The sequence below is a fragment of the Chelonoidis abingdonii genome, chromosome 10, assembly GCF_003597395.2.
Source record: "Chelonoidis abingdonii isolate Lonesome George chromosome 10, CheloAbing_2.0, whole genome shotgun sequence".
NCBI lineage: Eukaryota > Metazoa > Chordata > Testudines > Testudinidae > Chelonoidis > Chelonoidis abingdonii.
In genome coordinates, this window is record NC_133778.1 from 71859237 (window position 1) to 71885507 (window position 26271).

General features: G+C 43.0%; 1 protein-coding gene across 3 annotated transcripts in view; it reads left to right on the forward strand.

The window, feature by feature from the left end:
• The window catches only part of CLASP1 (cytoplasmic linker associated protein 1), a 325682-nt gene that overhangs the window by 53235 nt on the left and 246176 nt on the right, over positions 1-26271 (forward strand). For all 3 annotated transcript variants that reach the window (XM_032763657.2, XM_075070303.1, XM_075070304.1), the window contains exon 2: positions 3728-4213. In XM_032763657.2, coding sequence (XP_032619548.1) covers positions 4019-4213 — 195 coding nt within the window. In that variant the 5' untranslated portion in view covers positions 3728-4018. The remainder of the gene's footprint in view (positions 1-3727; positions 4214-26271) is intronic.

The following is a 26271-nucleotide window of genomic DNA, read 5'->3' on the forward strand; positions in this document are numbered from 1 at the left end:
CGTTTTAATTACCGGTCTGTTGTCGCTCCAGTCAATCTAATGCCAGTTCATTGAAACGAGTGGTGGGAGCTGGGCTCATTCGTTGGTCAACAATCCAAATGCTCCTGAGGCTTTTGCAAGGGCTGAAACCCAGAGTTCCATAGCCAAACACACCCAGCTTTATACTTTGTAAATTCTCATTATTGAGTCCATAGCATTTCTGCAATGTCCATCACTGTAAATCATTAGTCCTTAAGTGTAAGAAGAAACAACGAAGTCCTGTGCACCGTTAAAGACTAACAGATATATTGGACATAAGCTTTTTGTGGGTGAATGCCCACTTCATCAGACACATGTAATGGAAATTTACAGAGGCAGGTATAAATATGCAGGCAAGAATCAGTCTGGAGATAAGGACGTTAGTTCAATCAGGGAGGATGAGGCCTTCTTCTAGCAGTTGAGGTGTGAACACCAGGGAGGAGAAACTGCTTTTGTAGTTGTCTAGCCATTCACAGTCTTTATTTAATCCTGATCTGGCTGTGTCAAACTTGCAAATGAACTGAAGCTGTGAAACAAATGAAACAAAGACTGTGAATGGCTAGCCAGCTACAAAAGCAGTTTCTCCTCCCTTGGTGTTCATACCTTAATTGCCAGAACAGGGCCTCATCCTCCCTGATTGAACTAACCTCCTTATTTCCAGACTGATTCTTGCCTACATATTTATACCTGTCTCTGTAAATTTCCATTACATGCGTCTGACGAAGTGGGCATTCACCCACGAAAGCTTATGCTCCAATACATCTGTTAGTCTTTAAGGTGCCACAGGACTCTTTGTTGCTTTTTACAGATCCAGACTAACACGGCTACCCCTCTGATCGTTAAGTGGTGTTATCATTTGATGGTTATTGTCGTGCTTCCCATCGTTATCTCCTATTTGTTGTCTTGCCTTCGGGGGTGCTTAGCAGCACTGAGGACCTCAGAGGTGAGGCAAGTGTTTAGCATTGGATACAATGGATGTGTTCTGATTGTCTCCTTGTCTTTCCAAGTCTCTCACTTCTCAACCATCTGGACATTTGTGATGTCCTTCACACCTTATCTTTTCCTGATGCATGCATTCCTCATTCACACAAACAATCTCTTACAGAAACCTGCTAGGATATACAGACAGCAATATTGTATGTTTAGCAGAATACATTGTAAATTAAGCCTTGCTAAATCTTATAACTAAAACGATTCATACTGGGGCTTCAGGCCCGCAGCATTCCCCTAATCTCCTTAACATGATACAAGATCCTGTCTCTTACTTAATAAACCCTAAAACAAAGAAATATATATTTAACTAGTGTGCCTAATTTGTAATACATAAGGGAAACCATAGTAGACATGATAACTTATCCTAAAACAAAAAAGTGACCATAATCGGTCATAAGGATTGTTCTGGTCTGTCATTCCTTTCTGCTATTCAAAAAGGTTGGCTAACAGGATGAAATCAAATCATATATTAATTCTTATGGGACGTTATAAAATCCTGCTCCTACACCTGCACTGAGCAAGTGGGCAGATCAGAGCCTTGCAAAATCATAATGGCTTATCAACTCTTCATTTGAAATGGTGCAAGTTTATGGCCAGTCCTAGGGATGTTGGGATGGATGCTTATTGCTTGTGAATGGTGCTGGATTAAAAACCCTGATTAAGCCCTTAGAGACTGACAGTACTGCACAGACCACAACAGTGTGAAGTGTCTCACTTCAGCACTGATCTGCAGGGGCCATCTTTAAAAGGGGGTAGAGGGGGAGTTCAGGCCCTGTCACCTTTTCAGTCTTGGACCTTTTGCCCACAACGGGTAGTTTTTGGCAGACACTTGTCCAGTGGGAACTGGGTTGAGACCCCAAACAGCAATACAGTGGTTAAAAAAAAATGCTGTTCGCTGCCATTCTGGGCTAGATTTTTTTTTTCTGGTGACCCAGAATGGGGAAGGTCTCTGCTGTCTTATCACTTTAGAGCAGCACAGATGAGTGCAGGAGGCAGGGATACCCAGCTCTGGTCTGGCTGTGGTTAAATGGGACTGGGAGTCCTCAGACGTGGAAAGGCTCCATAGCACATAAGGCACTGGATTATGTCTAGCAGTTCTGTTTGAAGTCTGCTTGTAAGAAGTATGGGGGGTCGTAGCTGTATTGGTCCCAGGATATTAGAGAGACAGGGTGGCTGAGGTAATATCTTTTATTGGGCAGCTAGTAAATTAGGCAGAGACAGAGGAACTGGAATAATAATCTGAAAAATAGACTGCTGTGTAAGACCTATTCTTGTTTTTCAAGTTAAGCTTTTTTGTATGTCACCCGCCATTAGCTCTTCAGAAGTAATAAACTGACTGCCAAAGTCTTGTCGTTCAAACCAATAGCAATTAGGTGCTTTTGAGTTGAGTGAACTTGTGCCTATAGGTTCATTCCAGTTAAGATTTCTACTTTGCAGCCTCTCCGGTTCCCCCTTCCCTTGCACTGAGTCTGACCTGCTTTCCTTGGGCTAGTGCAGAAAGTAGGGCAGGCTTCTAGCTTTGGATGTTATTATTAGAAAGTAAAAAAAAAAATAAAAAAGAATCCCAGATTCTTACCTGCCTCCGATTTTTAAAGAAAAGTGGCACCTGTAAAGAGAGCACCTCAGGGAAATTGAACGTAGTGATGCTGGCTTCCACTATTAACAGTAGCATGTGGGAGACGGAAGCTAAAGGGCAGGCATGAAGGTGGTGGTGGTGGGAGGAGTGGTCTTGCTCCCTGGCTAGTGGAGATGATTCATTTACCTAGGAGGGGGAGTGGCAGAGAGAGCCTGCAGCTGCTTGTAAAGCGAGATTTCCAGTCAGCAGCATTAGCCTGGAGGTTCCTTGACATACTTCACCGGCTTGTGCTAAGATGCAGAAAAGCCCTGCTGAAAAGGAACATTTAAGGGCACACTCTGCTCTGTTACAGAGGTGAGAATCCAGAGTTATGCCATGGATTATGCTGCTATAAATCCCCAGTGAGAGCAGAGTTTGGCACCTGAGTTTCCTTTATGGCCTCACTTACAGGATATCTCAAACAGTATTAGTGACACCCCATTTTAAACATTATGTTAGTAAGGGGATAATGCTATTTCCCAGGCCAGCATATTGAGGGCTAAATGGTGTTAGTCAGTTTACAAAACTATACTGTAATGTGGCACATCATAGTTTGATCCCTGGAAACAATGTTTGCATCTTTTTAACAAAAGCTAGCTGTCTGTGGTTCTGGCTCCTGCTGTTTGACCTGTATTTTAGACAGGGCCTAAAGTACAACACAGATTCTGATCACAGTGGTGGTTGAAAGTTAGCAGTCAAATGAGATCCAAATTTCTTTCTGTACTCATTTCTTAAAACAGACACAGTTTCTCAGTGACGATGGCCCATATCGTGGGATCATCGCTCTACCTTTGAGGACAGACAGAATACACTGAATTCTCATCAGCCCTTATTTGAGACCCAAATTTGCTGGATCTGTTACTAAAGCTGCTTCTCAGGGGACTAATGGAGAACTGCCTTTTTTGAAATATAACCTAAGGTCTTTTTCCTAACCTACCTAATCCTGTCTGTTTAAAAAAAAAATCCTAGTTATACCATTTGTATCCACTTTATTACATCTTTATGTCCCTCAGATAAATAACCTATTTTGTGACATGCTTTTGATTTTCTTCATATTTAATTTGTTTAACCTAAAATGCTGTCTTATTTCGTTTCTTGCAGAATGGACTGCTGAACTAGGAAATATTCCAGACCCAATAATACAACATTGCTGCACCACTCGCAGCTTTATCTATTACGAGTTATTTAAATTGGACTTTTAATATCCTGCCAGCTGCTCTTCAGACACACATGGTGCATTGTTGCCATTCCCAGAATTGCATCTTTGAAACCCAGGCCCTCAGTAACCTTCATCGAACAAAGAGGCGACCTACAGGATACATTTATAGTGGGGTTTTTCAGACCTACTGCCCTCTAGCTTTATTCTAGCCGGTGCTGTATTTCTAGCACACCATGGAGCCCAGTATGGAGTATTGCTTAGCACAGGTGCTTCAGAAAGACGTTGGAAAGAGACTTCAGGTTGGCCAAGAATTGATAGATTATTTCTCAGATAAACAGAAGTCTGCTGATCTTGAACATGATCAGACAATGTTGGATAAAATGGTTGATGGACTTGCCACGTCTTGGGTAAATTCCAGCAATTACAAGGTAAGATCTGCTTGGGGAAAAGCGATTAGAGTCTAATACTGCTTCAGTCTGGCAAGTCATATTGTCTTATTTGTAAGGAACTTCCTTTAAACAGTTACACAGTAGAGTCTTGTTCATTCTCACTTGTTCTGCAGACTTCATCATAGTCCTGCTAAACCCACTGTTCTTACCCCATTTTTCAATCAAGATTTTGTAGCTGATGCTGTAGTCAAGGACCCAGGGTACTAAGACTTCATTACTTTAACAAACACGTTTACTAATATTTCGTATTTTAAATCACAACTAAGCTTTTTCCCAAATTGAATACCAGGTTACATTCTGCAATGAGATAACTTGGATTGTTTGTGTAGCTTGTTCATTTACTTGGGGGATTTGTTTATCTCCAATAGTTGTCTCATTGTTAACAGGAATTAATGAATTTGTTCCGTATATATTTGAAATATACTACTTCATTTTATTGTAAAATATGCCTATAAGCTGCCGGTATTCTTTCACTCTTGCATTGAACAACAGCTAATGTGAGTTTTACATTATTAACTGTTTTTATAGTACATGTCAGTGTATATTATACTTAATAACTGAAGAGGGGATACAATGGCTGAATGAGCTTTCTTTGTCAGAATTTGTTACCATTTGTAGTGATGTCATTTGGGGGATAGGAATGGGTGGTAGGACATAAAACTCTACATAGCAATCAGTCACCACTGTCCAAGGCCTATTTGGCCTTTGTGTAATAAGTTGGTTCTCTAAGTGAATAAGTGTTACCGTTACAATTTGCACTAGTTAGCTTCCTTGTTGCGGGGAGTCTCAGAGAGCAAGGATAGGTTCCCCCAAATCATGGTTGAAACGCATTGGCCAGCCTGTATGAGAAATTTATGGTGCTTCTGTTGTGGATAACTAGAGGACTTTGCTCAGTTCTCATGAGAATGAGATAAAAAACTGTTATGGAGACCCAGAGCCTTGAGTGAATTAACCATGATTCACTCTGCAATTATTTGTGTCCTTTGGCATTATGGAGAGCCTAGAATACCAGTTGCAGGTGATTCAGAGTTTTCCCCAACTCCATTTCAGTGTTTGTTTCCACAGAATTTTTGATCTGGCAACGGGTGCAAGAATGCAGCACTTCTCCATACTTTACACACTTACCCAATAAGCTGCACTTTTGTGCCTTACATAACACTTTTTTTTGTATTTGTGCAACTGAATTTTGAGTAAGTTTGGTCTGGCACTGAGCATTTGTGGTGGAAGCTAAACTTCTTTCCACCCTTAGCATGAAGAAGTTATCTAAAAAGTCAGTGGAATATCATTTCCAGTTCAAACTATAAAGACATTCTGATATGTGCGCACTATCGTCACTAATGGGCAACATGTACTGTTATGTGAGGGTACAGCATGCTTTTTCCTTCTTGCTAAGTGGTTCCTCATCTATCATGTTATCTTACTATTGAAGATGGAATTCACAGATACTGTAAACTTGGATTAATTGTCAAACTTTTGCTGTTTGTAGGGGTTTTAAAAATTATACAGGTTATGTAGATACATAAGATGTGCCAAGTTCAGCATTAAGTTAAAATGCAGAGTAAGAGATTTTTTTTTTTGTACACGTTACAGTAGGTTTTTTTCCCCTTTACAATTGGAGCAAGGAATTTCATGGGGATGAGAGAGGCAGAAATGGTAAATAGGTCATTGCACCTCCAGATAGTCTCACATTCTTTATGATTTCACATTTGAAATATGTAAATTTCTTTGTTGAGGGAGTGCCTATATTCAGTGTTTGTCACTAACTGTTATGGAAACTAATGGTTGGCATTCACAGTAGAATCATAGAATATCAGGGTTGGAAGGGACCTCAGGAGGTCCTCTAGTCCAACCCCCTGCTCAAAGCAGGACCAATTCCTAGACAGATTTTTGCCTCAGATCCACTAAATGGCTCCCTCAAGGATTGAACTCACAACCCTGGGTTTAGCACGCCAAGGCTCAAACCACTGACCTATCCCTTTAGAATATATCTGCTAATTAAACAAAGGCCCTTCAGATAGAGATGGTGTCTGGAGAGCCTTTTTGCAGTGGTATGTGCATTTGGATGTTTACTTCACCAAACTGCACCATCGCAGCGTACCACCTAGCTGTAAATATTGCCCTATAGCATACCATATATTGTGGTATTGTGGCTCCCTGCATTTGAATTATCACCTACCTCCTTGTTGGCTGCTTGGAGGGATCATAGGAGCTCAGGTTCCTTTGCTTAGTGCTACTTGCACGTAATGAGATGTGTGAGTGAGGCCAGGGAGTGCTTCTGATACCTGATCAAATCCAGTGATTCTTCTACATAGCCGCAGGTTACTTTTCACTGCCTCAGAGTAGCCATCTGGAGATTTGACTGGAAGTGTTTAGTCACTGTTGAAGAAGCCAGTATTTACAGTGTGTCTGTCTCTTTCTCCCTCTTGCTCCATCCCCAAGTCTGGAAGTGTCTATTTAAAGCAAAGACTGAGACTAAATGGAAACAGAAATTCAGAATTGCTGTTCCTTAACATTTCATTAATAAAAAGGATGGTCTCAAGCTTAGGAGGGATTAGAGTAACTGATCCAGTAGCATAGGGAAGTGTGCGTAGTTTGCTCCTGGCTGTGACCTGCGCACAGTATTGCTTGTAACTAAGCCTGACAGTCAGCCCAGTATTTACATTTGATGATTGGGGAAACATCAGCACACACTGGCTAAGTGACTTTCACAGGGCTGTCCAATTCAGAATTCAAAACAATGACTCCCAACGGCCAATGCCATAACAAGAGTAAATCTATTTAAAGAGAGGATTTAAGTTCCCTCTTGGAGTGCACAGCTCTCAGCTGTTCAATAATTTTTTTTTTTTTTCCAAAGTGTGGCCTTGTCTACACAATAGTTTGTGGAATCCTTCACTTTGGCACCAGCCAGAGTACAGCACCACCCATGTCAGAAGGCTGTAGCAAAGAAGAGTGGTGGCTGGGGGAAGGGAGTGCATTGCTCCAGTCAAAGTGTCATGCCTAAATTAGTGTAAGTAATACCCAAACCGATCTTGCAGCATTTAATCGGCAAGTCTGTTCTCTACGAGTGCGATAACAAACTGCTGCATGCCTTTGTGAAGTGTAGAAACCCTCTAAAGCAATTCATGCTGTATGATAATCTTCTATCAAAGTACATATGAAGGATGTCCCCAGGAAGAAAGGCACTTGGGGACTCTGTCCAATGCCTTCCTTTCTCCACTGTCTAGCGTGCATTGCCATTAATGCTGTGGCAGCTAGTAGATGTGGGAATCTGTGACTACACAAACCTATGGCTGTGACAGATGAACATCCTTGAGGACAGAGCCACTGCGTATTTAATAACTTACATGTCAGAGGATGTTGTGAAGGCCAAGACTATAATAGGGTTCAAAAAAGAACTAGATAAGTTCATGGAGGATAGGTCCATCAATGGCTATTAGCCAGGGTGGGCAGGGATGGTGTCCCTAGCCTCTGTTTGCCACAAGTTGGGAATGAGCGACGGGATGGATCACTTGATTAGCTGTTCTGTTCATTCCCTCTGGGGCACCTGGCATTGGCCACTGTCAGAAGACAGGATACTGGGCTGGATGGACCTTTGGTCTGACCCAGTATCACCACTCTTTTATATTCTTATATACTACATAAAGAGAATTACATATGAACTAGCAGGAATCTAAAACACAGCACAGGAAGACTGGAACAAAAGACCATTGCATGGGACTACCACAACCCCCAAATATTTTTCAGAGTCACTGCTTTTCGGGATAGAGTCCTCTATTCTGTACTGATGACCTACAGTCTTTGTTCCTAGATGTATACATTTATATTTAGCCATATTAAAACACAATTTGTTTGCTTGCGCTCCGTTTACCAAGCGATCCGGATCACTCTGAATCAGTGACCTGTCCTCTTTGTTATTTATCACTCCCCCAATTTTTAAGTCATCTGCAGACTTTATCAGAAGTGATTTTATATTTTCTTCTAGGTCAGGGATTGGCAGCCTTTGGCACGTGGCCCATCAGGGAAATCCTCTGGTGGGCGGGGACGGTTTGCTTACCTGCAGCATCCGCAAGTTCAGGTGATCGCAGCTCCCACTGGCCACGGTTTGCCATTCCTGCAGACGCTGCAGGTAAACAAACGTCCTGACCAGCCAGCAGATTTCCATGACGGGACACGTGCCAAAGGTTGCCGATCCCCGTTCTAGGTCATTGCTAAAATTGTTAAATAGTGTAGGACCAAAGAACCAATCCGTATTGCGACCCCACCTGGAAATACACCATCTCACAAGATTGATTGGCCATTTACAATTACTTTTGAGGACTAACCCATATCAGTTAGCGGTGTTAATCCATTTAATTTTGTGCCACGGTTAATTTTATGCTCATTCTAGATTTCAAATTAAAAATGTCATTGTCGGTACCAAGTTCAAATGCCTTACAGGAAGTTTTTAAGCTGTATGTATTGCCAACACTCTCCCTTTTAGTCAACCAAACTTGGTAATCTCATCAAAAAAGATAACAGTTAGTTCTGACTTTTTGGAACGCTTTTTTTCTTTGTTTTCAGCAGAAACCCATTTTTGATTTGCATTATTTACATTTTTCTCTCCGTTTAATTTATTAATTGGCGTCCTCTATCAGCCACTCCATTATCTGCGATTCTGTCCTAGTGATGACAGTTCACATCTCAACAGTCTAAGCCTGCATCAACCAAAAAGGTTGTTACTGCCAATGGTGCTCTTGGTCTTGTGTGAAAAGGTATGTCTACACCCTAAATGGTACAGCTACAATGCTTCGAGTGGGGAGTGCTACCTACGCTAGTTGAGGAGCAGGAGTTCTTCTGTTGTGTGCGGTAATGCCACCTCCGGAGAGTTTGTAGTTAGCTTGACGTGAAAAATTGCAGGTGCATGTGTATTTCCTTGTGAAAGTCCCTTTATGTTGAAAGGGCACATGAAATTATTCTTGCACACATACTACAGCTAATAGCCACAGTCGCGATAGTGATCTTTGTGACATTTTTGGCCATCTATATTTGCATGAAGATAGCTGGCGTAGTTGAACTGTGTCGTTCTTCTGACTCCTTTGGATTGGCTAGGAAAGTATGTTTGGGTTCAGTTAAGGAAAAGAAGCAGAGGAAACCTAAAGAAATAAAGAAACATAAATTAGGATGTTCTTGGTAAAACAAACAAGCAACCCACAACAAGAAAATGCAGATCATAGGACCTGATCCTATACTCCATTCTATGCTAATGGGGGGTTTTTGTCGCCTGACTTAATTATTCACAGGATCTGGGCGCCTATATAGCTTAATTCATGTGTTCTAATATGAATGTTTTTCTTCCTTTTTTTTCTTTAATGGCACGATCCGCAGTACTCAAGGCAACTTCACGGCCCGCGCCAGCGCACTCGCTCGCGCGCTTTCGACTGCATCTCTAGTGGCTGTTGCTGTCTAGGACCTGGGCCGAACTGAAAGTATTGCCCACTCTCGACGCTTGAGAGTGTTGTGTAGAGTGCAGCCCTTCCGTGTTGCAGTCTTACTTCTCAGTTATATTTAAGCATTTATTTCAGCAGTCGTTTTGAATCATATTTCTCCCGTCTTTATGGCCTTCTTCCTTGATTAAATACACTGTGTGTGTTACATGACTGACTAATTTGCCTGTTTATGAAATCCGAGCATGTTTGGTTTTTCAACAGAAGTGTGGCGTGTGAGTTGTATACCAACGTTTGCTTATTTGTTATGTGTGCAGAGTTCCTGATTGTGATTTGTTTTTTTGTTTTGTTTGTAGCTCGTTGGATATATTAGCTTGCAGGCATCGCCCTTTTTGAAATAAACAATGCGTGAAATACTGTGGTGACTTTTTGTTTGCTTTCGTTGGGGCAAAAACCCACAGGGGTTCCCTGTGGTTAGGGGCGCAGGTTTCCCGAACTTTAAACAACTGTGAACCACCTCTTCACTAAAATGTCAGGCCCCCCCCCCCCCAATGGTATTTCCAGGGATTTATCTCCTTTCTGAGTCAATTCAAAGCAGAAATCTTGGAATATAAATTAGTTTTTATGAATGTTATTCACACTATTTATTATTGATTTCATTACAGTTTTTTATACATTTTTGTTGGAAATGGCAACATGCACACTTCTTCCAAGGAATACTCTCTTTGTTAGCTGTGTATGCACTTTGAATCAGCCCTATTGTAAGAGAGGTCTATGTTCTCAGAGTATCAATGTGAACCCATGGAGGATTTAGAAGCCAACTCAAGGTTCTCCTACACAGCTTTCAGGTCTTGGCAGTCCAGGCAAAACCACGCAGTTACACAGCTTAACTTGTTCTATCTATATATGATTTTCAAAACCTGCCTAGCTGCCTATTTAATTTTTAAAAACAGCAAACTATCACCTTCTTTCATCTTTCTTTAGGCTTCTTAAATCTCCGCAGTGTGATAGTATAGTGCGTTTGATTGCTATAGCTTCTTGAAGCCCAGTGATCCTCTCTGGGCCCCCTGATGACCAGCTTCTTGGGATGCTCTGACGCCTTGAGGATTTTTTTCCTGAAACCCCCGTAAATTCTGAGCCAGTTTGGGAACTAGTGTGTACAGGGGAGCGTTTCCACCGTGATTTGTTGGAAACCTACAGATCTTGTTAGTTGAAATAGAAAAAATATGCATCTAATTACATTGTCTTTGTTTTTTTAATTGCTATATTTGTGAAACTTTCTGTTTGCCTTTGTACTTGAGGGTAAGATGGTGTAGCTTTAGTTTAAGATGATGTCCATTAACTACCTTAGCTGATGAATTTGTCGCTATAGGTGACCTCTACAACATGACTCTCTTCTTCTTTCAGTTGAAATTCTTTGGCCAAACTTTGACGTAAGGAAATAATTACTGGTTAAGACAATGAGTTATGGGACCTTCTGGTAGGTGCACTTTACTCAAAGTATCTTGTGCACATGGAGAGAAGAGACCATTTCATCATCTGTGGAAAGAGCAGATTGCAGAGGGTTTATGAACAGTCACATTCAATAGCCCTTCAGTCTTTGGGTGTTGAACAATATATAAAGACCAAAAACATCCAGAACATATTCAGAGATTTCAGCCCTGAGGGCCTCATAACCATGAATCCATAATTACCTGTAGAGCAAAAGCCTGGGATGGACCTTATATATGGAGACCAAGAGACATGAGATGTGGACAGTGGAGGAAGAATGTTCTAGAGCTCTTTATTGATGGAACCCAGGCTCTGAGCTTACGGCAACTTCTGTGTGCGGGGCAGGTGTCCATCCGAAAGGAGGCTGAGAGATTTACAGATCAGTCAACATTTTGAGTTCCACTTAGAAGCCATTCTGGAGCAAGTTCCATTTTAGCAGTTACATCATCACCACAACATGTTCTGATCTTTCCTTACCTCTATTTATAAAGCTGCCCAAAGTGGGGGACATTATGCTATAGGTAGCATGTGTTTGGTTCAACATATTTTTCCTTTGGACAGTGAAATAATTTAATTCCAAAAACTCTGCGTACCAGTTGGTCTAGTCAGTTCTCCTTCCACCGCTGTTTGTGTGGTTCCTGTGGTTTAGGCTGCCTGTCTAATGCTATGACTCTGCCCAGTAATCTGATCCAGTTATGGTGCAGCTATTACCCTTTGGTATCAACAGTATGGGGAGTGTACTGGAGGGTGTGATGCAGTATACTGGAGCTCTAGCAGCTGGGCCAGGTCAGATTTAGTATTGGCTTCAGCGCTTCATATTCAGGACAAAAAATAGAGTAGCCTATTAAGCCAAGTCATGAAGCAGGCCTTTCATATAGGTTTTGCTTAACTCCCCAGCTAATGCCAAATATACATTGCAGCAAGGAGATTTTTCTTTCAGTGGCTGCTTGTGGTGGGGAGGGGTGTGAGGATTGTCAGAGTTGAGTACTAAAGTGTTATAGCTTTCACATCCATTACGGATGTGCTAGTTTCAGAAGGTGGAAAAACAAGCTGTGATTCTGAGCAAACCAGACAACATTTTTTGGTGCTTTTCAGCTGCTTGCCAAGGTGTTAGGAAATCAAATCTGGATGGAGTAGCCCATGGAATCCCGGAGGAGGCTAGGGAGAGCTCGAGACCCTGTTTTGAAATAGGGTACAAGTCTGCTCCCAGACAGGCGTGGTAGATATTATGCCCTTCCTCTTTGGGTAGGGTTGAGCTCTTGGGAACAGAACTTTGCCCTAATTGATGGCCTGTTCCAATGGTAAATTGTGTATAATGAAGCCCTCTCAGAATCAGACCCTTAGATTCTCTGTCCGTAAGAATTGACTCTTTTCCCCCGAGACCTAGTTACTTAATGACAGGAAAAGATACCTCAAATGTTCCTGTGTTGATGATGCTCCAATTAAACAGCTCAGTGATAGCCAGTAGAGTTGATTATTTTAGAACGGTATAACTACCTTAAAGGCAACTTCACTGACATTGTTGATTAGTGAGATTATTCTTTTTATTTTAAATTTATATAATGCCTTTCATCCCAAAGGATCCCAAAGTGGTTTACAAATGAATACAAAAACTAGGTGGTATAGGAGTCACTTCACTCGCCACTGAAATGCAGCTACTTCTGGAGTAAAACTCAGCAGTCCTCTAAGGGTATGTCTACACTACGGGATTATTCCGATTTTACATAAACCGGTTTTATAAAACAGATTGTATAAAGTCGAGTGCACGCAACCACACTAAGCACATTAATTCGGCAGTGTGCGTCCATGGTCCGAGGCTGGCGTCGATTTCCAGAGCTTTGCACTGTGGGTAGCTATTCCATAGCTATCCCATAGTTCCCGCAGTCTCCCCCGCCCCTTAGAATTCTGAGTTGAGAGCCCAGTGGCTGATGGGGCAAAAATCATTGTTGCGGGTGGTTCCTGGAAATGTCGTCAGTCATCCTTGTCAATCCGGAAAGCAACGCAACCCCCCCCCCCCCCCCCCCCCCCCCCCCCCCCCCCCCCCCTGACAATCATTTCGCGCCCTTTTCCCTGGATTGCTCTGCAGACGCCATAGCACGGCAACCATGGAGCCCGCTTTTTTTTTTTTTACAGTCACGTATGTGACTGGATGCCGCGGACAGAGGCGATACTCCAGCGCTACACAGCAGCATTCTTTTGCTTTTGCATGATAGCAAAGATGGTTATCAGTTGTTCTGTACCGTCTGCTGCCGGTGTAAATTGGCAATGAGATGACGGTTATCTGTCCTTCTGTACTGTCTGCTGCTATCATGGGTGCCCCTGGCTGAGATCGGCCGGGGGCGCAAAGGCAAAACTGGAAATGACCCCCCGAGTCAATCCCTCCTTATGGTTCTAAAAATAGAGTCAGTCCTGCCTAGAATATGGGGCAGTATACTAGAGAACCAGTGTATCAGAGAGCACAGCTGCTCCGTGTCAGATCCTGCAGAAATGATGAGCTACGTGCTATTCATGGGGGGTCCCCTGCAACAACCCCACCCTTGCTTTCCTCCTCCCCAACCTTCCTGGACTTCCGTGGCACTGTCGCCCCCATTTGTGTCATGAAGTTATAAAGAATGCAGGAATAAGAAACAGTGACTTGTTAGTGAGATTAAATGGAGGGAGGGGGCAGCTCCTGTGCTATATACAGTCCAGCAGACATTAAGTGGTGCGGGGGAGAGAAGCCCAGCATGCTGCTGCTGCTATGACAGTCCAGGCAGTACAGAATTTTCTTTACACAGAAAGGGAGGAGGCTGATGGAGCTCAGCCCCAGTTGCTATGATGAGGACGGTTACCAGCCGTTCTGTACCATCTACTGGAATGACGGGAATCATTCCTATTTTCACTAGGCACCCTGCCAGCACTTCACCTGAAGCCAGCAGGAGCACTCACGGGTTGATAACAAGGATGGCTATCATCCTACTGCACCATCTGCCACGGGCAGGGGAGAGGAGCGGATACTGCTCTTCCATGCTGCAGCATCACGTCTACCAGCAGCATTCAGTAGACATAGGGTGACATTCAAAGAACCAAGAAAACGATTTATTTCCCTTTTCTTTCACAGGAGCGGGGCGGGAATTGACGAGGTGTTCCGTGAACCACGCTGGACAATGTGTTTGAACCTACAGGCATGGGAGCTCAGCCAAGAATGCAAATACTTTTCGAGACTGCTGGGGACTCTGGGATAGCTGGAGTCTCAGTACCCCTCCCTCCCTCCATGAGCGTCCATTTGAGTCTCTTGGCTTCCCGTTACGCTTGTCACGCAGCACTGTGTAGCCTGTAGATCTATTTTTCAAACGCTTTGGCATTTTTCTTCTGTAACGGAGCTTTGATAGAACAGATTTGTTTCCCCATACAGCGATCAGATCCAGTATCTCCCGTATGGTCCATGCTGGAGCTCTTTTGGATTTGGACTGCATGGCTTGTGGATTAAATGCGGAGGAGGCCTGGAATTACTTTAAGTCGCAGCTGCGGAAACTGTCGGAGCTGCATCTCAAGAAAGGGGAAAAAACATGGGCAGGAGTTGTAGGCCAAGCTGGATGAGCAAGCAATCAGAGAGGGATTAGGAAAAAGCAGAAAGCTTACAGGGAGTGGAAGAAAGGCGGGATTAGCAAGGGAAGCTACCTTAGTGAGGTCAGAACGTGTAGGATAAAGTGAGGAAGGCTAAAGCACGTAGAACTAGACCTTGCGAAGGAATCAAAACCAATAGTAAAAGGTTCTACAGCCAAAAAATAAGAAGAAAACAAAGAAAGAAGAAGTGGGGCCGCTATACACTGAGGATGGAACGGAGGTTAAGATAACCTAGGCATGGCCCAATATTTAAAAAGTACTTTGCTCGGTCTTTAATAAGACTAGTGAGGAGTTTAGGGACGATGGAGGGATGACAAACGGGAATGTGGATATGGAGGTGGATATTACCGCATCTGAGGTAGAGGCCAAACTTGAACAGCTTAATGGGACAAAATCGGAGGGACCGAACAATCTCCACCCGAGGATATTAAAGGAACTGGCGCGTGAAATTGCGAGCCCGTTAGCGAGAATAAGCAATCGGTAAATCGGGGTTGTGCCGTACGACTGGAGAATTGCTAACGTAGTTCCTATTTTTAAGAAAGGGAAAAAGTGATCCGGGTAATTATAGGCCTGTTAGCTTGACGTGCGTGTGTGAAGGTCTGGAAAAAATTTTAAGGGAGAAAGTAGTTAAGGACATTGAGGTCAATGGTAATTGGGACGAATTGCAACATGGATTTACTAAAGGTAGATCGTGCCACCAACCTGATCTCCTTCTTTGAAGAAGGAAAGATACTTAGACAAAGGAAATGCGTAGATCTAATTTACCTCGATTTCAGAAGCGTGACACGTTCCGCATGGGAACTGTTAGTTAAATTGGAAAAGATGGGGATGAATGTGAAATTGTAAGGTGGATAAGAACTGGTTAAAGGGAGACTCCAGCGGGTCGTACTGAGGGTGAACTCAGGCTGGAAGGAGTTACTAGCGGAGTCCCTCAAGGATCGGTTTTGGGAACGATCTTATTTAACCTATTTATACTGACCTTGGCTCAAGACGAGGAATGTGTAATAAAGTTTGCGGATGACACGAAGCTGGGGGTATTGCTACACGGAGAAGAGCCGGGATACTATCAGGAATCGGGACCACCTTGTAAACTGGAGTAATAGTAATAGGATGAAATATAATAGTGAAAAGTGCAAGGTCATGCACTTAGGGATTAATATTAAGAATTTTAGATATACGGGGACGCATCAGTTGGAAACGACGGAGAGGAGAAGGACCTGGTATGGTTGATAGCAGATGCATGAGCGCCACTGTGATATGGCTGTTAAAAAAGCAAATGGTTTAGGATGCATCAGGCGAGGTATTTCCAGCAAGGAAGGAGGTGTTAGTGCCGTTAATATGGCGCTGGGAGACCCACCTGGAATATTGTGTGCAGTCTGGTGTCCCATGTTAAGAAGGATGAATCAAAGTGAACAGGTCAGAGACAGGCTAAGAGATCCGAGGAATGGAAAATCTGCCTTATGAAAGGAGACTCAAAGAGCTGGCGTTGTAGCCTGGCCAAAAGAAGGCTCGGGGGATATGCGCTCATACAAATAGTCAGGGGAGTTAACGTTAGGAGGGAGGAATATTAATAGACTAATGTAGGCACACGAGACGAATACACTAATAAAAACTGATAACGAGCAGACAATAGAGAAGTCTGGAACGCTCCGAAGTATCAAACAGACTATCCTAAACTAACTGAAATATATGAGATATATGAAACTCAAGATGATACGGCAATAAGTGGCTCCATCTGAGAGAAAACTACTGCAGAAACCTGTCTGTACGCCACATGCTCAAAATAAACATCGCCATATGTCGAAGAACTCCAGCATCAGACCCGACCTCCTCCAGCATCGCAGCTCAGCGTCTTCAATCCAATTAACCCAAATAACTCCACAGTCATGTAAGCACGGACCCCACCCAATACGCGTCTCCGAACCTCATAGACCCACATTGTGAGGGATGAATATGTCCGCGCGGGTAAGTGGACGTGATCGCGAACCGTCGACGGACTGCCTAGGCACAGTCGCCTGCCTTCACGCTATCTCCCTGTCCAAGGCACTCAAGTCACTGAGAATCTTTTCTATTGGATGCAATGCGTGCTGGATTTGATGGAAGTCTCTCTGGGCTCAGACCTTTACATCTGGAAACTGGATAAAATTGGCATAAATCTGGAGGCGTCTTATTTCCCTACATTGGGCAAGGCAGTCCACGTCATACAATCTAGGGCTTTAGAACTGTGTAAAATTGCTGAAACAAAACACTTAGAGATTTGAAAGTCTTCTTATTTACCACACAGAAGAGGTAGACCACAAGCAGTGCTCCCACTGTATCTGCCAAAATCTAAGTTACTTGTGGAGGCAGACAGCTGACGTATAGACAAAATCGTATGGTTCTCAAAAAATTCTCAAAATGAATTTTTGAATCAGTTTCATAACCATTACCGAGTTGGCTACCATTGCGAGTCAATGCAATAGATGTGACCAGATACTCAATACTTGGGATATGAAAAACAAGCGAGACGAGCAGGGAAAATAGTTTTCCCTGGATGTTACCTTATTTTTTAATAGTCAAATTGAGGCGAGGTAAAAAGTATATATCGTTTTTTAAAAAGTTAGTGATCTGAATTTTTTTACATGGGAAAGGCTACATTGCATCATATGATCTGAATATTTTCAAGAGCATGGTTTAATCAAGATTTCATAAATTATGTTTCCAACATTTTTCTTGCACCACTGATTGCAAGTTGAATTACCTGATGGAACATGAGGTTAGGCAAAGAACTTTCCACGAGGAGGTATAGCTGGCTTATCTTTCTATTAATCACGGACTGAAAAGTGCATCTGCCCCTAGAGTTAAATCTAATTTCTTATCTAATAAAGGGGAACAAACAACATAGACCATTATTTGCTGGGGGCCTAGAGAAGGATATTTTTCTTCAGAAAATATTTAAAGTACATTGACGGTTAAAAATCAATTGTCTCTTAAATATTTTAGCAATATTATTAACTGTTGACCAGACCACAATTTTTAATTAATAATTATGTTTATTATCAGCCTTTTTTCTGCTGGTGTGCGTATGAACAAAGGTTGTCAGCAGCAGTGGTTTTTTGTATTTTTTATTATATACTTGAAAAAAGAGATGGAAAAATACAGCGCTAAGACAAGTCATGAGAAAGGAACTAAACAAACAAGAGGTAACGGTCTAAAATAGGCCCAGTTTTGTATAGTGCAGCTCGATCCTATGCGAGTTGGACATCACACATAATTATTTCCTGGGTTCGTAATGCTCAAAACAAACCAATAACCTTGTTAACCTTTCTTTAGTCCCAGAGGCAACATATTTAAAACAGCTAGTTGTTCACTAGTTCCTGACACACAGTATTATATTAAGGTTTCCCAAACATGGGTCACCGCTTCTGCAGGAAAGTCCTCTGGGGGCTATAGGCAGTGTGTTTACCTCGTGCCCTGTCGCCGCCAGGCTTGACTAGACTGCAGCTCCACTGGTGCGCGATCACTGCTCTGGCGCAGGCCAGTAAGTCCCTCGGCCAGCCACTTTCCAGAGGTCCCATTGGACCCAGAGCAGACGATTCCACGGCCAGTCGCGGAGCCCGATCGGCGGACCTGCGGACAGGGAAGAAAACAAACAGCTGCCGGCCCTCCAGGGACTTCCCTTACAGAAGCAGGCAACCCTCTTTTTTGAGAAACCCTGGTTATTATTAATAGAACATCATCAGTAGTTCAGTCCTCGTCTGTTGGTAATTTCCTTAATGCTGATGTTGTTACGTTGCTCGACAGTTTCCCTCCCCTATTGCAGGAGATTTCAGTTCGTTTATACTGGGCACAGTATAAGTTAGGAGCGGGCCCATCCACATAAGACAGGAAAGTTCCTATGGTCATTTTTGATAGTGTTTTTGTTATTGGTTTATGTTAAGGACAGAAAAGACTATTTGATCATCTACTCTCATCCTACCATATAACAGGGGACACAGAATTCCTCAGTCAGTAATTTCTACATCAAGGCCAATAACTTGGAAGGCCATGCCCTGTGTATATTAGAGGAATCAACTACGGTTAGCTAATAGTCCCTTGGTAGGCCTTACATATTTCTGTGAATCAATAAGTCTGTGGTCTTGAATTAGAACATATTAGTTAGAATACATCCAGTTGCTCCACATGACCTCATGTGATGGAGAATCTACCACATCCCCTTGTAAGCTCATGTTAGTTATCTTCACTGTTAAAACATGCACTTTACTGTTTCAGTTTTGATTGTTCTAGCTTCAACTTCAGTTAGAGTAGTCTTAACCTCTCTGACTAGCAAGGCTTAGTCAAACCATGGTTTAAAGGCTTTCTTCCAGACACTCTTCTGAGTCTGTTGAACTCACAGCCACAAATTCTTTTAAAAGGCCACAGCACAGAGTTTTCCATGCTGCATGGAGATATTAACACAAAGACACAGAGGGACACATGGAAGAGAAAATGGAAAAGAGGCTCGGTCACACCATTAAGATGATGGATGTGGGATTTTCTGTGGCGCCCACTCCAAAGCAGGGAAATTTGAGAGTTGACACCTGACCATTTCCGATGTTATATCATCAATCAAGGAATTACTGGTACAAAAGATATTACCTTATGGAAGGAGGAAGGAGAAGAAGGTTAGAATGGACAAAGTTTTGACTTCTTATTACCAGGATAGCCTCAGCGGATTCTCCGTGAACATGCTGGCAATTCATTCATTTAAATGCTCACTTATAACCAGTAGCCACAAGTAGAATGGGGGCCAACTTGTCAGGAGTGCTTATGACTCTATGGTAACTTTTGTTCATTTTAATCTTTTCAGGAAGAACATGCTGAAGGTGATATTTATTCTAAATGACAGACAGAGGGCAGATGTCTCGAGTAAAATCCAATGCAGCAATTGCAGTTATGTAACTAGATGTTGTGTATGAATAATTTGGTTTTTATTTTTCCACAAGATACGATGGACCGTGGCTGTTCACTGTAATCCAATATGATATATACTATGAGTTACATAAAAAAAGGGGGGGGTCCGCAAAAGGGTCAAAAGAGAAAGCCAAGACCTGGTTCAATGTGTTCTAAATTAATATCTTATGTTATGTTCTTATCACTACATCTGGTTCCCCTTTTGCAAAGCCTGAATTAATGGGAATGACCTCGTCGATTGCTGTAGGAGTGCTCTGCACAGGTGTTTCACAGCAGCTACTTACAGCTATTGGACTAGAGTGCAGCACTTATTGAACACTGAGAAGGGGAGAACACAGTTCGTAGACCGAAGAAGCCAGCCCTTCTACCCACTTTTCCACCAAACCTCTTTGCTCCATCTGCTGTGGCGGAGAGCTGTCAGCATTTCCCTAGTACATACGCGGGCAGGGGTACAGGCTGCTTTGTGGAGCCTCGTTCATCACTTGGCCTTTCAACAGCAGACCCACAGCTGATCCATGTATTCTGTAGCTTCCGTCTCGTCATTCCCCGTGCTTACAGACTTGGCTGTAAGCCTACATGTTAATTTTAAAAGAAACGTACTCAATTTCTGTAAATGATTTTTAGATCGAACCCAGAAAGAAATATAAAAAGTCAATGACTGAAGACTAGCGAGGGGGCTTTGAAACAACTGTCCTCCAAACCCAGGTGTTCAACACATAAGTTTGTAGCCAATCTGGATACTCCAGACTTGGCAGAGTTGCTGTAGTATGATATCGAACATCTGTGCCTTTCGATGTTTTTGTTCTGCAAATTAAGGTGCTTGTTTCTGCAGTTGCTAAGTACTCCCATATCTCACTTTGAATGCCAACAATGGCTATGTTCCAGTTTACATCAGTGTTGATACATCCTGGGCTTGTAATTGATCAGAGCCATCTATATCTAGAATGATTGTCTATCTCATAAATATTTTCATTAATTACAGTTTTTCAGTCATAGTGCATATATTTATTGTTTGCTTTAATTTCCCATGTATGTTAACCTGAACCAGTTGTTCCATCCCTAACGAATTTAACTAACAATTTACCAAATTATTCCCTATATACTGTTATGGTAGGGTTTTGTTGGACTGCCTTGTGCAGGAGTCAGCTAGATGATCATTATTGGTCCCTTTGACCTATGAGTCTGAGTCTATGCACCCGTGCTGATTCAGAGGCTCCATGCTGGGCAACAGCAATGAAATCAAAATTTCGCGGGCTTTCCTGTTTACCTGACCACTGCATCTGAGTTCAGATTGCTGTCCAGAGCGGTCACAGTGGTGCACTGTGGGATACCGCCCGGAGGCCAATACTGTCAATTTGCAGCCATACTAACCCTAATCCGATATGGTAATACCGATTTTAGCGCTACTCCTCTTGTCGGGGAGGAGTACAGAAACCGATTTAAAGAGCCTTTTATATCGATATAAAGGGCCTCGTAGTGTGGACGGGTACAGCGTTAAATCGGTTTAAACGTGTAGTGTAGACCAGGCCTAAGTGCCAAGTCACTTGACTGGCTTGTGTGCCTCAGCACTGGTTCTTAGCGCACAGCAAGACCATGCAGGAAGTGAAGTATACTACATCCCGCTGAAACCATGATTCTTTGGAGTTCTAAAACAAAGCTGTGTTTGAGTTATCCAAGTGCCAGAGCAAAGATTCCCAGTGATCCAAGTGTGGCAAAACAAGATAATTTTTCATGGTGCCACTGGGAGTTTTGCCTGAGAGAAAACTTCAGGATTGGTCCTTAAATAAAACTTTTTAAAAAGTAGCTTCTGGACTGATACCAGGTGTGGGAACTTTCACCTCCAAAAGGAACTTTTTGAGGGCATTTTATAAATGACTGAAAAATAGGGTTTGTTTGTGGCCAGTTCTGCCATTCTTTCTTTTTCAGGTAGTTCCATTGAAATCTATGGAGATGCTTCCATGTGTAAGGTCTAGCAGGTTTTAGCCGTGGAAGTGGCAGGACAACATTAATGATGGCATTGCTGCCACACCAATGTAAGAGAATACACTAATTGCCTGCATCTTCAATGGTTGACAACTCAGTAATACCATTTATCAGAAAGAGTGTGTTTTACATCCAGCATACTTTGAAACTACTGAGATCATCTGAGGATGGGGGGTATTCAGTGTAAATGAGTTCTATCTTAGAAATCAGACTGTTCTGCTAATTGAATTAGTTCTGATAAATTAACAAAATTCTAGCACATCTCCAGAAAAAAATTACGTATTTGTTTGCCTGAGTATTCAGGATTCTGCATCCAGTTAATAGCGGCTAACATCGAGGTCTCATGTCTGTCTGGAGTCTTATTGCAAAACCAGGGATAACTGCATATCAGATGATGTATAACATGAGCTTCAACTCTTAACACTCTAGGGGGGAGTCATGTTTGGCCACTCGTGCTCAAATAATGGCTGTTTATTGAAGTACTCTTTGGAGGTGAACCATGTGCTAGTTTTTTGATTGTTGATGTGTGCCTATCAGCAGGATGGTTGTTTGAGGCAGAGTCTTTCAGAACCAGAACTTCTGTATTTCAGGGTAGTGCTGTATTGAGTTCTGTAACTCGTTCACATTGGAATAAGAAAATGCAATTTGAGTTTTGCTGCCGTTTAGGGTTGGCCTGAATAATACCGTTGCATCCTTTTCCTGTCCTGAGATAAAGGGGTTAACAATTACCTGTCAACATATGTGCATGAATGCTCCTATATCCATACAGTTACAGTGCTGTGGGTGGAATGATCCTGCAGTGAGTACTACAGTAGTCCCCAGGCTTTCCCAATTAAGATCACAGGGCATGACAGCAGTGTAGCTTTCCTGTTTAATTATGTGTAGGCTTGGAAGGATTAGGTTTTTATTGGTAAATGTCAGTAAACGCCAGTTTTACTGTGTACACACAAACCAGCGCAATTAATAATTTGATGATAATAGAGTAGCTGAAATTTACAGATATGAAAAGTAAGAAAAATGTTGCTTGAGAACTTACTAGAGCTTGATTTAATATACTTTGTATATTTGGACATACAATGTTGACAATTTTGTGTTTCAAGGGTTATAAAGGTTTAACTTTTTCAATCTTAAAGTCTGCTGCCTTAAAGTCTGCTGGGGAGGTCAGACAATAATTATTTCCCCATAACTGTGAAAATTTAAATAGAGAAAAATGGTTAAAAATAAACATTGATATTATCCACCAAAATGATACAAAATAAAAATCAAATTCTGCCCAGCCTAATTATATGAGAAATTAGCAGCAGCATGATCATTGCAACGTACACTGAGGAATCAAGGGGCCATTACTTTATGTCACTCAGTTATGTACGCATATGCACTGCATGTCCTTAAGAAGGAATCTCTTGCGGAATAAATCACTTCAGTTTGGAAAATTTAACTGCTCACAACTTTCGAATTGTAGCTAGGTTTGTGGAAAGCTTCCTCATTAGGTTTCTGTCATGAATTAGGCCATTCCTATTTGCTTGTGTATGTTTTTTCAAGTGTAGATTTCCATGTAAATTCAGCTCGCCCCCTGTGGATCTTACAGTTTCAATAAGAGAGAAGATGGAATGGGCCATTGGAGCTTTTCTGAAAGCTGGTCTTTTCTCTCTGTCCAGACAGCTAAAACTCTCCTCCTGTCCTCTTCCTCTCTAACATACCTGACGCCGTCCCCCCAAGTTCACGCAGAACATTACTGTCAAGATCATTTTCCCGGCTCAACAACAGGCTCGTCAGTCTGATGATGTCACGCTGCTGTTGTGAGCCGTTTCACTGTGTCAGATACAAGCTTCTTGTTCACCTTTAAAGGAGCCTTCACAACTCTACTTATCTGTTCTTGTTATTGCTTGCATGACCCAAACCCTCTCCAACGATGGCAGCCTCACCCACCTATTCATTTGCATCTTTCTTCAGCACCTTTGGTCTCTTTCATGACTTCCTTATTCACGGAGCACTCTTCCCAAACTGTTGTTGTTTGTTGTTTGTATCACCATAGTGCCTAGGAGCAGAGTCGCGGACCAGGACCCCATTGTGCTAGGCGCTGTACAAATCCCAAATAAAAAGATGACTCCTGCCCCAAAGAGCTTAACATCTAAGTGTAAAACAAGAGACAAAAGATGGAGACAGATTGGGGAGATCAAGGAAACGAGACAGGGTTGGTCAGCATTAATAGGCAGTGTTCTCACCACACCAGGAGCCTAACTGTTGTTGAGTTTCTTTGTAGGAGTTGTGCTGAAGGAGAGTTTTAAGGAGGGCGATGAGGTAGCTTTGGGGAGCTCCTCTTAAGGATGAGAGGCTACATGGGAGTTAACACTTAGGTGCCTGGGTGGGTGATGGAGGCTGGCATCATGGGCTGATAAGAAGTTGACCTCATGATGGTGAATGAGTGATAATAGGCAGGGTGGGGATAGGCCATGAAGGGCCTTGAAAATGAAGACAAGCAGCTTATATTTAATATGTTAGAGTAAGGAGCCAGTGGAGGGGTGTAGCAAGATGGGGGAAGTGAGATGATGAGACCCTGGACGAGAGTTTTAGCTATGTGGATGGATAGGAAAGGCAGGTCCTGGAGAGGAAATGCAGAGAAAATCTGTAAGATTTAGACATAGCTTGTCATAAAGCCACTTCTTCAGATCTCTCCTTGAGATGTACTTCTTCCATGATGTCTGTGGCAAACGATAATGACTAGGCAGGTGGTCAGTAGACATTACTGAGATCAGCGATATATCTTGTTTGTTGGAAAAAAAAAAGGTGGCTCAGAACCTGTGAATCATGCTCATAGCTGGTGTAACTGTGTGTGCCTATGAGCATTACCCTCACTCTCCTCCATTTCCTTCATTTGTTTGTTACATCTCCTTGTTGCTTCCTGTCTTAAATTAAATTGTACATTCTTCCGGTCTGGGCTGTCACACACACTGTGTGTTTGTGTGGCACCTGGGATGGTGCATCCTGCAATGCCGATCAATATTACTGGATGCAGTAATATTACAGAGAAGTGATGGAGGACAAGAGGCATAAGACCAAGGGCTAAGGTAATGTAGCCTGTAATTCATGTACAGTGTTTTTTTGTTTTTTTTTAACCAGGCATATGAGAGAGAGACAGACAGGCAGACAGACACAGACAGCATGACAGCTGGGGTTCTTGGAGCAAGCTGAGGGAAGGGGTTTGCGAAGGAGAGAGAGGGAGGCCCTTCCCTGTGTGAAAGCAGCATGAGAGAAGCCACAGAAACATGAGTGGGAAGGGAAAGGTATCAGTAAGCTCTCATCTCCTCCCATTATCAGTAATGGGAGGAGATAGGATCTGAAGTGAAGTCGGGCAGAGCTAGGCTGAGCAGTAATAGGGATGGGAATTTGAACTTGATACTGAATGTGGGGGGAAGTCTCTGATGAGAGTCAAAACAAGCATATTGAGTAAGCTGGAGGGGAGAAGCCATTCCAGTAGCAGAAGTGTGAGAGAACCAAAGCATGTGCGACAGTTTGGCAATGGGGACTTTGGGCAGGCGGCGGGTTTTTGAGATGTTACAGAGAGAGAGAAGCAACAGTATTTTTTAATGCCTGGATAGGGACCTAGAGAAGTGTCTCTGAAAATGCACCAAGGTAGTGGGTGAGTGGAATTGCCCGTGTAAGGGAGAGAGAGGAAAGGGCTTGAGGAAAGATAGACAGTTCTATTCCTAATATGGCGGGTTATGCCAAGGAGATGCTAAAGAGGCTGATGGGACGACGGGGTGCAGGAGAGACAGGTTTGTGAGTCATCTTTGTGGGTGAGGTAACCCAGGGAGTGAGTGTTGGAAAAGAGAAAGGGGGGGGACTAAGGACAGACCCTGAGGAAGAGTTGTTGCAAGAGTGCTCAGCAAGGCAGAGGTTGAGCGAAGAAGCCAAGTTCATGGAAGCTCAAGGAGAAGACTCCAAAGGTAGCAGAGATCGAAGGTGATGAGCGCAGAGAACATGGTTTACATACAGTGTGTTCGTTTTCCTTCTGTTTCTTTCAAAACTAGTGGCAGTTTCAGGTGACTTGGGTCTCCGAGCTGAGAGAGGAGGGTGGTGAAATCTGGTATTGGTAGCTGCTTGCTGTGGATCAGAAAGTCAGTCAGAATGAGCTACTCTAGCTGCCAGATCTGATTTCTGGCATACGGTAGTTTGAGGAATGACTCTGGGAAAAATACTTTTAACCTGCCTTTTGTGCAGAATAGTACATGTGGGGATGGGACAGGGGTAAGTAATGTACTTCATTTACAGCCAGACCATGCTGCTGTCGAAGTCAGAGGCAAAACTCACACAGACTTCATTTGAACCAGGATTTGTACAGCAGGCAGCAGCTGCTCTGAGAATAGCCAGGGCCGGTGCAACCATTTAGGCGAACTAGGCGGTTGCCTAGGGTACCAAGATTTGGGGGTGCCAAAAAGTGGCGCTCCCCAAAAATTTTTTAAATGGTTGCAGCCGCTGCTGCTGGAGGGGCTGAGCTGCCGGTGGCAGCAGCTGCCTGCAGCCGGCAGCCCAAGGTGTCCCCCGGGTCAGTGCGCCGCCGCTGCAGCCTGGCTGCCCAGGGCCCCCAGGGTCAGCGAGCCG